Raw genomic sequence first — 14,038 nt, 5'->3', positions numbered from 1 at the left:
TCTCTCTCTCTAGACATACACTAAACCATTGTCTCCTCACACATGCAAAACAAGGCTTCTCTCTCTCTCTCTCTCTCTCTCTCTCACACACACACACTATGTAGTATGTACACCATATGTATATATGATTATATTTATGTATCACGTATGTATTTCAATCATACTCAAAGCCTTTTCACCTATGAGTATGATACAAATATTGGTGTATGAGTATGGCACAAATGGGAAGTATGGCTAGAACTATGTTATCAACATGTATTTCATTTTGCAATCTTATCATTGTTTCTTGTAAGACAAGCACATGGTCACAATTATTTCAATGGTCAAGGAATGTGAGTTTCCACCACAATGTACTAGCCCCTCATCAACAATCTTTGATCCCCTTTGAGGCATATTAGATGCTATATCAAATTTCGATAAGTAATGTTTTAATATACGATCTATTGATCTCCCAATTCCACTTTCGCTTGTTATGCTAATAAACTTTCATATTATATGTCTAATTTGAGCATGCAAGTACTCAAATTCACCTCGGCCTATTTTAGAACATACCAAATCAATCACAACCATATTAAAACAATATATTACTTCGACATTGAAAAATGCAACACAAATAGACAAAAATCAAGAATAACAATAGATTTGAACAAACAATCCTTGTGTAATGAGGATGCTTTATATATATATATATATATATATAAGATTAAGAGGGTTTACCTTGCCATATCACTACTAATGTATGTTGCAATCAAGCGCGCACAATATGATAGTCTATCACTTGTGCCCCCCCAATACTTCGTCTCACATCGCAATGGTTTAGATGGCAAAGAATGAGATGGGCTCTAACATGTATCAATGTATCACACAAAGATGGGCGTATAAATGATCAACGTAACGAAAGAGAGACAGTTTCCTCAATTGATCATAATGTGAAGTCTGATAGGCTTTAAATATAGGAGAAACCAATCAATTAACTATTTCCCAATAATGCATTTTCTCATCTAAAGAATAGTATAAACGTAAATATGATACTATAACTATTATGTCCTCTAAAAAATTGTGAACTTGTGTACACATGTATCCTTTTAACTTCTTGAAGTAGAATAGCTCAAGCATCTCCACTGCTCCACCACATCTTGCTCCAACATCAAATACGACTGCCAAGTAAATTCACAATATATTGCCTTTCATTTCTGATGTAATTGAGTATTTTCTTTGTTGCCTTTCATTTCTGATGTAATCGAGCATCTTCTTTGTTGCCAAAGTTTCAACTAATTGGTGTCTCAACATTCAAGATATGACTAATATCAACTTTTTCAATCCATTTTAATTTACCTCAATTACTTCCAAATATTTCTTAAATTCATATTCTGCTGATAAATCCAAACTACAACATGATTTTAGAAAAGTTTAATGCAGGCCATAAATGCTGCTAAATTGATAAGACTACTAGGACAAGACAATGAATGGATAATTTGGAAATTCCAATATCCAACTAATTGGGCAAAAAATTTAACAGTCTTTTATTTATTCTTTGCTGTTTGATTTACCAGAATCGAGCTGAATTGTGACAGGTCCATCATTCACCAAATGAACCTGCACTAAAAAAATTTAGATAACTAACATCCAGACAGATGGGACTGCTGAGTTCAATGATTGATACCTGCATCATCGCTCCAAATTGACCATCTGTTTGTACTCAGAAAAAAGAAAAAAAAAATTGTCTCATCAAAGAATTTCACAAACCAAAGGAGCTGCCGCAATCATCAAATAAATCCCCAAACCAAAGGAAAAACCAGTGTTTTCCCATGCGATGAATAATTGCAATGTACTATGTACTAGGGATATCAGTTTTGTTCTATTAGTGGAATTACAAATGTTAACATAATTTGATTTCTTTCTTCCACATTGCTTCAACAAATGGAAAACTGCAGATCCAAAAGATTTATTGCCAAAGAAAATTGTTGAATGCAGGGGTCATAACCAAGACAGCAGAAACTGGGAAGAGCATTGTTATAACCAAGTTGTCATCAAGTAGGAAGGCCAACATTTATCTAATTTGTTCTAATGTCCTCAAGTAAACCTCTAGCCAGTCCTAGAGTGAAAAGTGACATGAAAAATGTTCACGCTAAAGCTTGTCAAGGTACAATTGTTGAGTCAGGAGAATCGCCTCTCAACTGTGATGAAGTTGCTGAGTAATGATAAAGATGGCCAAGATCTTTAGTTTTGAATTTCTTCCCCGGGCCATCCTTTTAAATCTATGATTAACAAACTTGCTCATTAGATCCTATGATTAACAAACTTGAACATAAAACACCACTATTAGCTGGTTTTATCCATACTTTCGGACAGAGAGCACTTTCAGTTAGGGTGTTCACAAAACAAAGTTGCAAGCCACACTCGAGGCGCTTGCTTCCATCATCGTCTTACATAATCTGAAACCTTTACTACTTTCCATCCTCGACAACAAAACCATAAGGTTGAGCGATATAAACGTCTTCCTCTAAGTTTCAATTCAAGAAGCCAGTTCTGATGTCCAAATTGGTGTATCTTCTTCCATTGTTTGCAATTATAGCAACTTCACCTGTCATTGTAGACATCCTTGAAATTGGGGCAAAGGTCTCTTCATAATCTATCTCTTACTTCTGGGAAAACTCTTGTTTTGAGGTGGTTAAGGCAGCCACCTGCAATCCACTTGGCTTGTTACATAAACTTCGTGCTAACTGCTTTTCTTCCTTTTGGCAGATCACACAACTCCCGAGGGTTTTTCTTGAGGTGGCATCCAGCTTTGATTTCATAGTTGCAACCCAATGGTTATACTGTAGTACATCCTCACGGGAGAGATTGTTTACCACATATTTTGGCAATGAGAGAAAACCTCAATCAGCTTCTTAGTTGGCTGATCGAGTTTTGCCTTGAAGTGGAGTTTTTCTTTGGTTTCATTACTTTAGCCAACCAAAATGCAAGTTGTTGTTTGCTTTGGCTTGGAGGTTATGGCAATGTTGTGGTGGCACAAATGCATAAGCGAACCTTCCAAATACACTCTTAAATACCAACATTTGCCTTGTGGCCATTCAAGCCTCATATCAAGTAATGGCATTAAGTGCTTTTGTGGGGTGTCTAACCTCAAGTCTCATATGAAGTGATGGCATTAAGTGCTTTTATGGGCCATTCCAGACATATGATAGCTTCTAACCAAAACTTGTGAGGCAGTTTATTACCATTGATCATGAGTCTGCCATCTATATGAGAGGCGTAATTTATCTCTTGACTAGACCATTTTGTTGTGGTGTATGGAATGATGCATTGATGGATATTGCAAGAATTGTTTGAAACATTGCAAGACATTCCACTTCTCCTTCAAAGGAAAGATCCTAGTGTATACAGTAGCATCATCAACAAATGAAAATAGAAAGCCTCCAGTAGATGGTGTCTTCATTGGACCACATACATTACTTGCTTGTCGCCAAAACATTTGCATCATTAGGTAATACAAATAAATGCATTTTTCCAAGAATACAACCTGCTCGCATGATCGTCAGGCATGCCAAAGCTCCATATCACTGAGCTTTTGAGCATCCACCATCAATACATTTTGGTCATCAGATTTTTTATGTATGCCATCTTATAAATGTTAACATGGAATTGGAGGAAGAACATGCCTCTTCTAAGCAAGCAAGAACAGTTCCTAAATGGTCGATTAACACCCTTATGGACAGCAAATTTACATTTCCTCTTCTAAGCTAAAACCCGATCAACCAATGAGCAATCTGAACTGCATTATATGCATCATGCTCATATTGCTGAAATTTGTGACGAGGAACCACTCTCTCTTGAGGATGCATTAGCACATGACCATTGGGTTGAAGCCATGAAATCAGAACTTGAGTCCATCTCCAAGAACAACACTTGGGAGTTACATGATCTACCTAAAGGTAGAAAAGTAAATTCCACCAAGTGGATTTACAAAGTCAAGCTTTTTAACGCAAAACTTGTAACAAAAGACTATTTCCAAAAAGAGGAAATAGACTATGAAGAAACCTTCGTCCACACTTCAAGGATGACAACAATCAGAGCTACAGTTGCTACATACGCAAATAAAGGATGGAAGGTTCACCAATTGGACATTAAAAGCACCTTCTTAAATGGAGATTTAGAAGACGAGGTTTATGCAGCTCAACCTCCCGGTTTTGTCATTAAAGGTGCAGAAACTAAAGTCTGCAGATTACTTAAAGCTTTGTATGGCTTGAAGATGTCGCCTCGAGCGTGGAACGCAAAGATCCATGTTCATCTTCTTCAACTCGGTTTTGTGAACAGCCCAATGGAAAGCACTCTCTATGTTGAAGGATGGACAAACATTACTAAGTGTTGTGCTTTATGTTGATGATCTTCTAATCACAGGACCTAATGAGCAAGAAATTGCAGATTTCAACGTTGATCATAGTAAGACATTTGAACTTACAAATCTTGATTATCTCCATTACTACTTCAGCATTCAAATCATTACTGTTCAGGGGGCTATTTTTTTGTGTCAACGAAATTACATCAAGAAGCTCCTACAAGGATTTAGGTTTGAAGAGTTCACACCAAACTCCTCTCCTGTAGAAGCAGATTTCAAATTCTCAAATCAAGAAAAAGGAGAACCAACTGATGTACTCTTATACCAGAAAGTTGTACGTTGTTAGATGTGTCTCCACTCCTGACATTTAATATGCAGTTTTGCGATTAAAAAGGTTTATGCACAGCCCTGGAACAAAGCATTCGCAAGCAGCCATGAGGGTTTTCCATTACCCTTGTGTCTCACACAGTGGCAATTGTTTCATGATCAACACCAATCTCTCATAAGAATTGAAAGCTTTCTGATTTTGATTTGTCTTGTAGTAGGATACCTTTAACCCAGATTTGATTAGTAAAAAGCATGTAAAACCTCAAAGTTGAATCAAAAGTCTATTTTCTTAATTCCAGCAAGTTCGGGTAGTTTCAATAGAATCATTTTTTTGTGAGGAATTTTAAAAAACAGATCAGGAAATTTATTCCTAATCAAGTAGGTCGAATAACTACTGAGTAAGTCAACAACTAAGAGTCACTCGGACAAGAAAATGGAAAAAAATAGATATATATCTATATATTTTTCTTTCTAATCAATAGAAGTATACTGATATTGATAAATTCCTGTGTTCCCTGGCTCAGCAAGAAGCAGCCAACAGTGGCAGCATCAAGTTGTGAACCCAAATATAGAGCAGAATTCAACACTACAGTAGAGTGTGTTTGGCTCAGGAGATTATTTTCTGATTTGTCGCTTGAGCAACCATCTCCTACTTGTACATTTAGAGATAGTCAAAGTGCCTTGGCTATTGCAGGAAATCCCATCTTCCATGCACGAAAAAACACATTGAGGTGCACTATCATTATGTGAGGAGAGGTTCCATGCTAAAGAGATAATCTTAGTCTATGTAGCAACCCATGAAAATGTTGCAGATATTTTTACAAAGGCTATGTCCAGAGGAAAGTTTGAATGTTTTCGAAAGGAATTGGGCATTCTTCCAACGCCTAGATAGTGACAACATTCAAGTTCACACCTTCCGCTTCAGGGGGATTTGTTACACTTAATGTGTATCCTATGAAAGCTTTGGTGTGAACATAGTTAGAATAGTGTGAACCTAGTTAAGTGACGGACTGTTGGGTTTCCAGTTACCTGTAGATATTGGCTATATAAACCATTCTACATCTTTGTAATCATAACCTCGTTTTTCCTGATCTACTACTGATTTCTCCTTAAGTCTTCTACGTGACGTTGCTGTGTGAGAGTTAGTCTAAGATCCCTGCATTTTCAACAGATTCTACTAAACTAGACCCTAATGAGACATTCTCACAACATACTCACTTTGAAATTCCAACCGCCTGTCAAAGAGCACATTCGCTCCCAGAACAAGAAATCATAATCTATGCATAGATCCCAAAATGAACCTACAAAAACTCTATAGAATAAGTCACCAAATTCAAGATTAGAATTGCCCAGTATTAGGGGAACATAGACCTTCGCTCATGTGAGAGTAGGAATCAGCAATGTTTTGTTTGGTTTCTTAGACCCTAAACCAAACCATTAAAAAATCTTAAACCTAAACCAGACCAAATCATAAAGCCATTTGAACAAAACCAAATCGTCATTTCTCTACCCAAAACACTAGTTGGTTCCCTATCTGTATCTACATATATAACAAACTCCATTTCAAGTTTTTGAATTATTACATCCATAGCCTGAATTTCTATAATTGGAAGTGGGACTTCATAAGACTCGAATGTAGAGTGATTAGCGAAAAAATAGATTATTAGACATTCACACTCAACAGAGAGCAAAAGAGACGATCCAAGTTTGAAAGGAAAGCAAAGTATATCAATCACAGTGGGTTACACAAAGCGCAACACTTATACCTTCATTGAACTAATTGGGAGCAATGCTCGATTAATAATTTGCGGGAGGGGGCTCGCTTTATCGAAACTTTACTTTGTGGGTCATTAAGTGGTTGCTTGTCCCTCATACCTAGCATATTCCAATGACTATTGACAACTAGGCAATTACATTAGTGTTTGGACCTTGGTTGCAATGAATCATATCTCTACTATAGAAGCTGAGTATATCTTCCACAACTTATGCATGTTCCACAATTGCTTGTAAGTGGTCGCAGGTGATTCAAACGTGGAAGGTGGCATTGATGAGTTGTGCAAGATTGTAGATTGTCACACCCTTCCAATGAAATCCTTCCAATACCACACGATGCACATACCCGACAAAAGATGAACCCCATGCTCATGCTTTTCAAGCCACTTTGCATACTATGCAAATGAGGTCATCACCATAGTGTGGAAGAATTGGGCAACAAAAGTTGCAAAGCTCCACCTTCTCCATGTCAATCACAAGAATCACAAAGTGGAGGAGAGTAAAGTTATGTAATTCCTAAACCTAGACAAAGAAGTTGAAAATTGACCCAAGATTGAAGATTCTCTATAGGGTGGAAGTATGGGGTGGTCATATCCCTAACTCCACTTGGAAAGGGTTAGAAATTTCCAAAAGCATTTTCTTACTAAATTTCTCCAAGTCAAGAAACAAATCCATATATCCTCCTACTTTTTATATATAAGATCACTTCCCATTAAACTCATGGCCATGGAAAGGGTTGTTGATACATGCTTATGGTTCAAAAAAGTCCCTCACATCAACTTCCTAGAATCGCATAAAAGCAAACTTTTGAGTTATGCTTCGATGCAAGATATGAAAAATGAGGTTTGGAAGATGGGATGCAACACGCTCTTCATTATGCATCGATGGATTCCTCTGTGAATGAGGTCTTTTTGCAACACCAATGTATCATGATATGGAAAAAATATGGAGACTCACATTTTACACATTATACTATATATGTTGCACTTGACTACAAAACTATATTCTTAGTAGAAGGGGGAGATTGAACACATTAACACAATGTAGAGCCCATCCCATTGTTTGCCATCTAAACCATTGCTTCCATACAACTTAGTTCACACGCACTTCAATGTGAGACAAGAAATGGGTTGCAAATGATGAGACTTGTCTATTATAACATATATCAAAACTCCAAACTCATGATACAGATTTGAACCAATGACCTCTTGGAAGATGTGTAACCTCCACTCCTAGGATAGATCATATCACACATAATGTGTATAGCTTCTGTTAAATCACCGAGAATATATATGTAATATTATGAAATGTTGCCACCCTGTACAAGCTAATGCAAGATCATCAAGAGGCATGCTTGCATGAATGCCAAGTGGCAATCGTGCATGCTTGCAGGGTGGCAAGCATGCATGTGCCCAAACCATGCTATATAAGTATGTGTTCAAGTATTGATAAATTGTTCCGGTTCAATGCCAATCTTCGCCCTATTCTTATTATTGATACATTGCCAATCTCCTCTAATTTCTCTCTTATTTTCCTCTTCTCATTCTCTTCATCAATTCAATATTGTTCTTTGGCTATGCATAGGTTTCCCTAAACAAGTTTGAGTAAATTTCAAATTTCAAGTAAAAGAGTTTAAATAAACACATTGTTGACTCCTAGCAAATTTCAAATTTTCATTTTGAATCTTAGTTAAAGGCCAATCTTAGAAGTGTCCATGGATAAAATACATCAAATGTGTATAGGCTACAATTTGGCATTCCATACCAAAAACCAAAAAAATCTCTCTACTTTCATCATTGTATCACAATAATGAAGCATTCTAGAATTCCATAAATCCATACCAATAATACATATTAAATGGGATCACCACAACCATCAACTACATAAAATTAATTTGGTAACTTAAGGATCCTTTTCAAACAAAACAAAGGATGAATGGGTTCTGAAAGTCAATGGATTTATGCAATCGTTCCATGAGCAAAAATGTTCATGCGCTTTGAACCATGATCTCATTAATTGACTTCGATAAGTAGTAAATGTAAATAATCCATGACTACGATAATATTTAGATGTATATTTCAATATCCATGTATTTCATAATATGCAAAAGTTTTTTCATATTATATAACTATGGCTTAGATTTGTGCAATTGAGTACCACCTCAAGAAACAATCCTAGAAACATTTTATGCATTATGAAAGACATGGCTTAGATTCTTGCAATGGAGTATCGACTCAAGAAACAAAATTTTGTTTCCAATTCCCAAAAAAGTAGTTTTTAAAACATCAAAAGGTGCAAGGTATTTCCCATTCTCTCTAAGCCATCTGCTTTTAGTTCCATAACAAAACACAATTCAAAGAATAATGCACCTTAAGTCTTTACTAAACCAGATTCAAGAAAATATGCACCTTTTACGCGATCTTCTACGTAAGCTTTGCGGAACCTTCCAACAAGTGCATCATAAAAGGGCTTCGCCAATTGCGGTGTCATTGCTACATGAAAGTCTGGTTTATTTCCTTTCAAGATGCCATAAAGTGTGAACTGACTTACTGCATGGATAATTCAAACTTTAACAAGTGGAAAACTAAACAATATACTAGGAAGGATTCAAGACAATGGCATTACCCAGCAAGATTTCATAATTCCGTTGCATGACCTGTACATAGATTATCGATTACCTTGAGAGTCAAATGTCAAGACAATCGGCCTTAGTATATTTTCTTCTGGTTAAAATATGGACCCGCATTTCAAAATATTTGACCATGTCTAAACTAATATACTTTTATATTACCTCTACATAATACTAGAGCTTCAAAATATATACATGCATAAGACAATAAAATTTCCATTATTTCATTCTGTAGCATTAATGGGGACAAATACTCAAAAAGCCACATACATGAAGAAACAATTACAAGAAAGAGAATGGATGCATAAATTTTAGTATCACGCCTTTCCCATATTCTCGTTATAGCATGGGTCGAGCCATACCAAAACATGCCACAAATACAACAAGCAAATAATAAAAGAAAGATTATTCTGTGCATGGATGGATACAACAAACGCAACATAATGCCATACATCTAAGAAACAGTCAAAGAAAAGAGAAAGTATCCATACGCTTTGGTCCCATGCTTTTCCACTATTCTCATTCTGGAAAATACGCATTAATAAGCTATGGCTATTCCTATTTGAAGTTACATTAATCTTGATAAATAACTTGTGATGTAACATAAATCCAATCTAGTGCATGATACAAGATACCTTAGATTTCCAAGCATTTCTTGAAACGGATGAGTTTCCATATCTTTTATCTCTTGAGGATCCTTGGGAGCTATGTCAGAACTGAGTGAGAGGTGTGGGGCAGTGGGTATAAGTGATGGTTTGAGATCCATCATTTGGTACTTGTTAAGGATGTCTTCTATGAACTTTCTTTGACAGAGTTGGGTGCTATTATTTGGACTGTGCAAATTGAACTCGACGTCTAGCATATAGTGAAGGGGTCCACCATCTGTAATGGAAAATGTCGTTTTAAGTTCTATGGCAGTTTTAATATGCTCAACTACATCATTAATGATCAAGATGTCACCTTGTGTAGAGGTTTTGATCTTATTTGAGTCTTTTATATCCTTTGTTGATAAGAAATTGATGAGTCCTATAGTACCAAATTCTAGGGGTTTCTGTTAAACCATATAAGGTTTTCTTCAATAGGCATACAAAGTCAAGATGATTTGTCTTTGAAGTACTTAGGTTGTTCCAGGTAGATGGGTTGATTTAAGTCACCATTGAGAAATGTCGTCTTTATGTCAATTTGGTGGATGTAGAGGTTAAGTTGTGCAACTACACCGATGGTTGTTCTAAGGCTTGTAATGATGAGTGTGGGGGAGAAGGTTTCATGAAAGTCAATACATACTAATTGACTGAAGCCAAGAGCAACTAATCTTGCTTTGTGACAATGTAACGATCAATCTAGATTTAGTTTACATTTGTGTAGCTATTTGCTTTTGATGACTTGATGATCCTTTGGACGAGGTACTAAAATCCACGCACATTTTTCATTTAACTTGATTTATGATTTCATTACCACCCACCAATGTTCTGCATCTGGAGTCTTTAATGCACCAACTACATTTTGGATTTCGTGACCAGCATCGTCCTTGAGGAGAGGCATACTTGGGTTAATTGTAGGGTTAAGCAAATATTGGTATGGTGTTTGACAATAGTGTTGGATGTGGTAGAAGGGATGTGTATGCTTTGGTCTTTAGCAAACATCCCTTCCACCACAATATCAAGTCAATAAATGAAAAAGGTACATGGATTTTAGTACCTCGTCCAAAGGATTGTCAAGTCATCACAAGCAAAGGGCTACTCAAACACAAACTAAATCCAGATCGATCATTACATTGTCACAAAGCAAGATTAGTTGCTCTTGGCTTCAATCAAGTAGTATGTATTGACTTTCATGAAACCTTCTCCCCCACGCTCATCATTACAAGCCTTAGAACAACCATCGGTGTAGTTGCACAACTTAACCTCTACATCCACCAAATTGACATAAAAACGACATTTCTCAATGGTGACTTAAATCAACCCATCTACATGGAACAACCTAAGTACTTCAAAGACAAATCATCTTGACTTTGTATGCTTATTGAAGACATAAAGACGGCCTTTCTCAATGGTGACTTAAATCAACCCATCTACATGGAACAACCTAAGTACTTCAAGGACAAATCATCTTGACTTTGTCCAAATAATAGCATACAACTCTGTCAAAGAAAGTTCACAAAAGACATCCTTAACAAGTACCAAATGATGGATCTCAAACCATCACTTATACCCGCAGTCCCAAACCTCTGCCTCAATCCTGATATGGCTCCCAAAGATCCTCGGGAGATAAAAGATATAGAAACTCAACCATTTCGAGAAATGCTTGGAAGTCTAAGGTATCTTGTATCATGCACTAAACCAGATTTATGTTACATCACAAGTTATTTATCAAGATTTACGCAAAACCCTTGTAAACCACAATTCGATGCATTAATTCAAGTGTTTCAGTACCTTAAGTCCACCACCTCACTTGGACTGTCCTATAAGCACCAAACCCATCATGATTTACAATTACTAGGATGGTGTGATGCTGACTACAACAGTGATAAAGATACAAGACATTCAACAATAGGTTAGGTTTTGATCATATCTATGGAGTTATATCTTGGAAATCCAAGAAGCAAAACACAGTCGCCTTATCATCAACTGAAGCGGAATTTATAGCCGCTGCCTATACGGTCAAAGAAGGTGTATGGCTTCAAAGAATACTCATTGAATTACTAGTTGATTACACCACAAGAGTTTATACACCAATATTTCCAAAGTTCACCTTAGGTATTGACAACCAATCTTGTATCGCCTTATTGAAAGTTCCCAAACATCATGAAAATACTAAACATATTGAATACAAGCATTTTTATGGAAAAGAACTGATAGAAGGAACCAAAGAAGATCAACCAATCCTTGTCATCAATTATACTCCTACAAATCAACAGGTTGCTGATTTTCTCACAAAAGCAATACCAAAACCCAAGTTTGAATTTTGTTGAAAAGCTATTGGACTCATTAATGTAACTTCAAATAGGAATAGCCATAGCTTATAATTCTATCATAAGATAGGGAGAATGTGAACCCTAATCCACAGCAACCTAATTCATACAAATACCAAAATAACGGTACTCACAATAACCGTTCATATCTTGTATGTGACTATTTAATAGTCCCAAACTTACTAATAAAACCAACGCTTCTAACAGTTACTATTAATATACATTACATAGCATTTCAGAATATTTGATCATGTCTGAACTAATATAATTTTACATTACCTTTACATAATACTAGAGCTTCAAGACATTTACATGGATAATACAATGAAATTTCCATTATTTCATTCTGTAGCATTAATGGAGACAGATAATCAAAAAGCCACATACATGAAGAAACATATTAAAAGAAAGAGGATGGATGCATAAATTTTGGTATCATGCATTTCCCCTGTTCTCATTATAGCATGGGTCAAGCCATACAAAAACATGCCATGAATACAGCAGGCAAACAATAAAAGAAAGATTATTCTGTGCATGGATGGAGACAACAAATGCAACATAATGCCATGCATCTAAGAAAAAGCCAAAGAAGAGAGAAGGGATCCATACACTTTGGTCCCATGCTTTTCCACTATTCTCATTCTGGAAGATACGCATGTTCAGCACCTTTCTGATGCTGCAAATGCATCATCCTCATCATCAATGCAAGAAAGCTATAATATATGTATATATGTATGTACGTATATGTGTATGTGTATGTATATAGATATCATATTTACGCAGATATATATATGATATCTATATACATACACATATACGTACATACATATATACATATATATATATAGATATATATATATATAATCGCTCTTAGATAGCTCATTTATTAGAAATGCTTAGATATGTGTGGAATGGTACTATTTACATGTATTCTGAGTCAGTTTCTGTGTCTGTCTCGAGGAGTCCAAGAAGTACCAATAAGCCAGGACCGATCTGAGATATGGTCTCTCCGTCCACCTAAAACACGAAGAAGCTATGGCCATGATTTCTGCTTCAGAGAGCTTCCTTTATCCTCATATGCATATATACATTTATATGGGCATAAAGAGAGAGAGAGAGAGATGGATTACCACTACTTTAGCAGACAAGACTCTCTGCACAACAGCTCTCATGGCTGCAGGGCAGAGTAGAGACCTTGCTGTGGGTCAGTTGAGCTCTGTTTCCTATATTATTTACATACTTACATATACATACATATACATGCCAATCACAACTTCCTTCTCATGCAAAGCATTTTTGAGAGGCAAGAATGTTTTATCGCCCTGTGTTTGCACCCTGCGGTCGGTTTCGTTCGCTGTGTGGATGTTTCGTGCACTCACCAGGTCAAGGCCACACTCGATCCGAAAACTCGCCTTGAAATGCTACCAACTTAGACACGAATCACTCCGTTGGATTCGATCACATATCTCAAACCCGTTATACACCTATCTGTTTGGATATCAACGCCTTTGTCAGCCCGAAACATGAGTCCATTATTTGTTGCTTGACTACCTTTGTGAGCTATTATGAAATTGACATGAGTCTCGTTGCTGCGAGATTTCCCATGTTTGTGTCAAATGTCAAGCATGACCATCAAGGACCTGGACCAAGGCAGATGGTTGGTGTGGATGGCATTGCTACTGAAAACTCACCTTGAAATTCTACCAACTCATACATGAATCACTCAATTGGATTCCACCTATCACTTGGGATATTACCACCTTTTTCAGCTCAACACAAGTCCAGTATAAGCTTAATCGGTTAAGCTTGTAATAATATTAAGTCATGTGGATTAATGATATTAAGCCATGTTGGTGATTCCTCATGCTTTGCCTTTTTATCAATACTCACACCATGTTAAAGCCTCACGTGATGTAAGTATATAATTAATTTAGTGTAAAGTAAGATCATAGTTTGCTTTAGTACTTAGCACGTGCATTAGTAGCTTGAGAGTGATTGA

General features: G+C 36.4%; 1 protein-coding gene across 3 annotated transcripts; it reads right to left on the bottom strand.

The window, feature by feature from the left end:
- Window positions 1–1,302: 1,302 nt before the first annotated feature.
- On the bottom strand, window positions 1,303–13,276 carry LOC147853225 (D-Tyr-tRNA(Tyr) deacylase family protein). 3 transcript variants are annotated; one of them, XM_087333134.1, is made up of 7 exons: window positions 13,170–13,276; window positions 12,965–13,056; window positions 12,649–12,715; window positions 9,065–9,095; window positions 8,848–8,988; window positions 1,664–1,689; window positions 1,303–1,596 (listed from the first exon to the last, which is right to left on the bottom strand). In XM_087333134.1, exons 1-7 carry the CDS (start codon window positions 13,209–13,211, stop codon window positions 1,528–1,530), a joined length of 468 nt encoding a protein of 155 aa, XP_087189260.1. In that variant the 5' UTR covers window positions 13,212–13,276; the 3' UTR covers window positions 1,303–1,527. The 3 variants fall into 3 exon arrangements, with proteins under 3 accessions (XP_087189260.1, XP_087189261.1, XP_087189263.1); XM_087333135.1 differs by lacking the exon at window positions 1,664–1,689 and having other exon boundaries at window positions 1,303–1,601; window positions 8,827–8,988; XM_087333137.1 differs by lacking the exon at window positions 1,303–1,596 and having other exon boundaries at window positions 1,678–1,754.
- Between the last annotated feature and the right edge of the window lie 762 nt (window positions 13,277–14,038).

This window comes from Azolla caroliniana, unplaced genomic scaffold (genome assembly GCF_043228905.1).
Source record: "Azolla caroliniana isolate FFs.n. ecotype wild unplaced genomic scaffold, voAzoCaro1.0.p SCAF_17, whole genome shotgun sequence".
NCBI classification, from domain to species: Eukaryota; Viridiplantae; Streptophyta; class Polypodiopsida; order Salviniales; family Salviniaceae; genus Azolla; species Azolla caroliniana.
This window is presented reverse-complemented; position numbering and strand designations above follow the sequence as displayed.

Bases quoted from the DNA above. Each gene is read 5' to 3' on its own strand.
- LOC147853225 (XM_087333135.1), bottom strand. From the start codon at position 13,211: ATGAGAGCTGTTGTGCAGAGAGTCTTGTCTGCTAAAGTAGTG. The intron at 12,716-12,964 runs GTAAATAGTACC...ATGCATTTGCAG, and splicing joins GAAACTGACTCAGAATACAT to CATCAGAAAGGTGCTGAACA. The intron at 8,989-9,064 runs GTAATGCCATTG...TTATCCATGCAG, and splicing joins GAATTATGAAATCTTGCTGG to TAAGTCAGTTCACACTTTAT.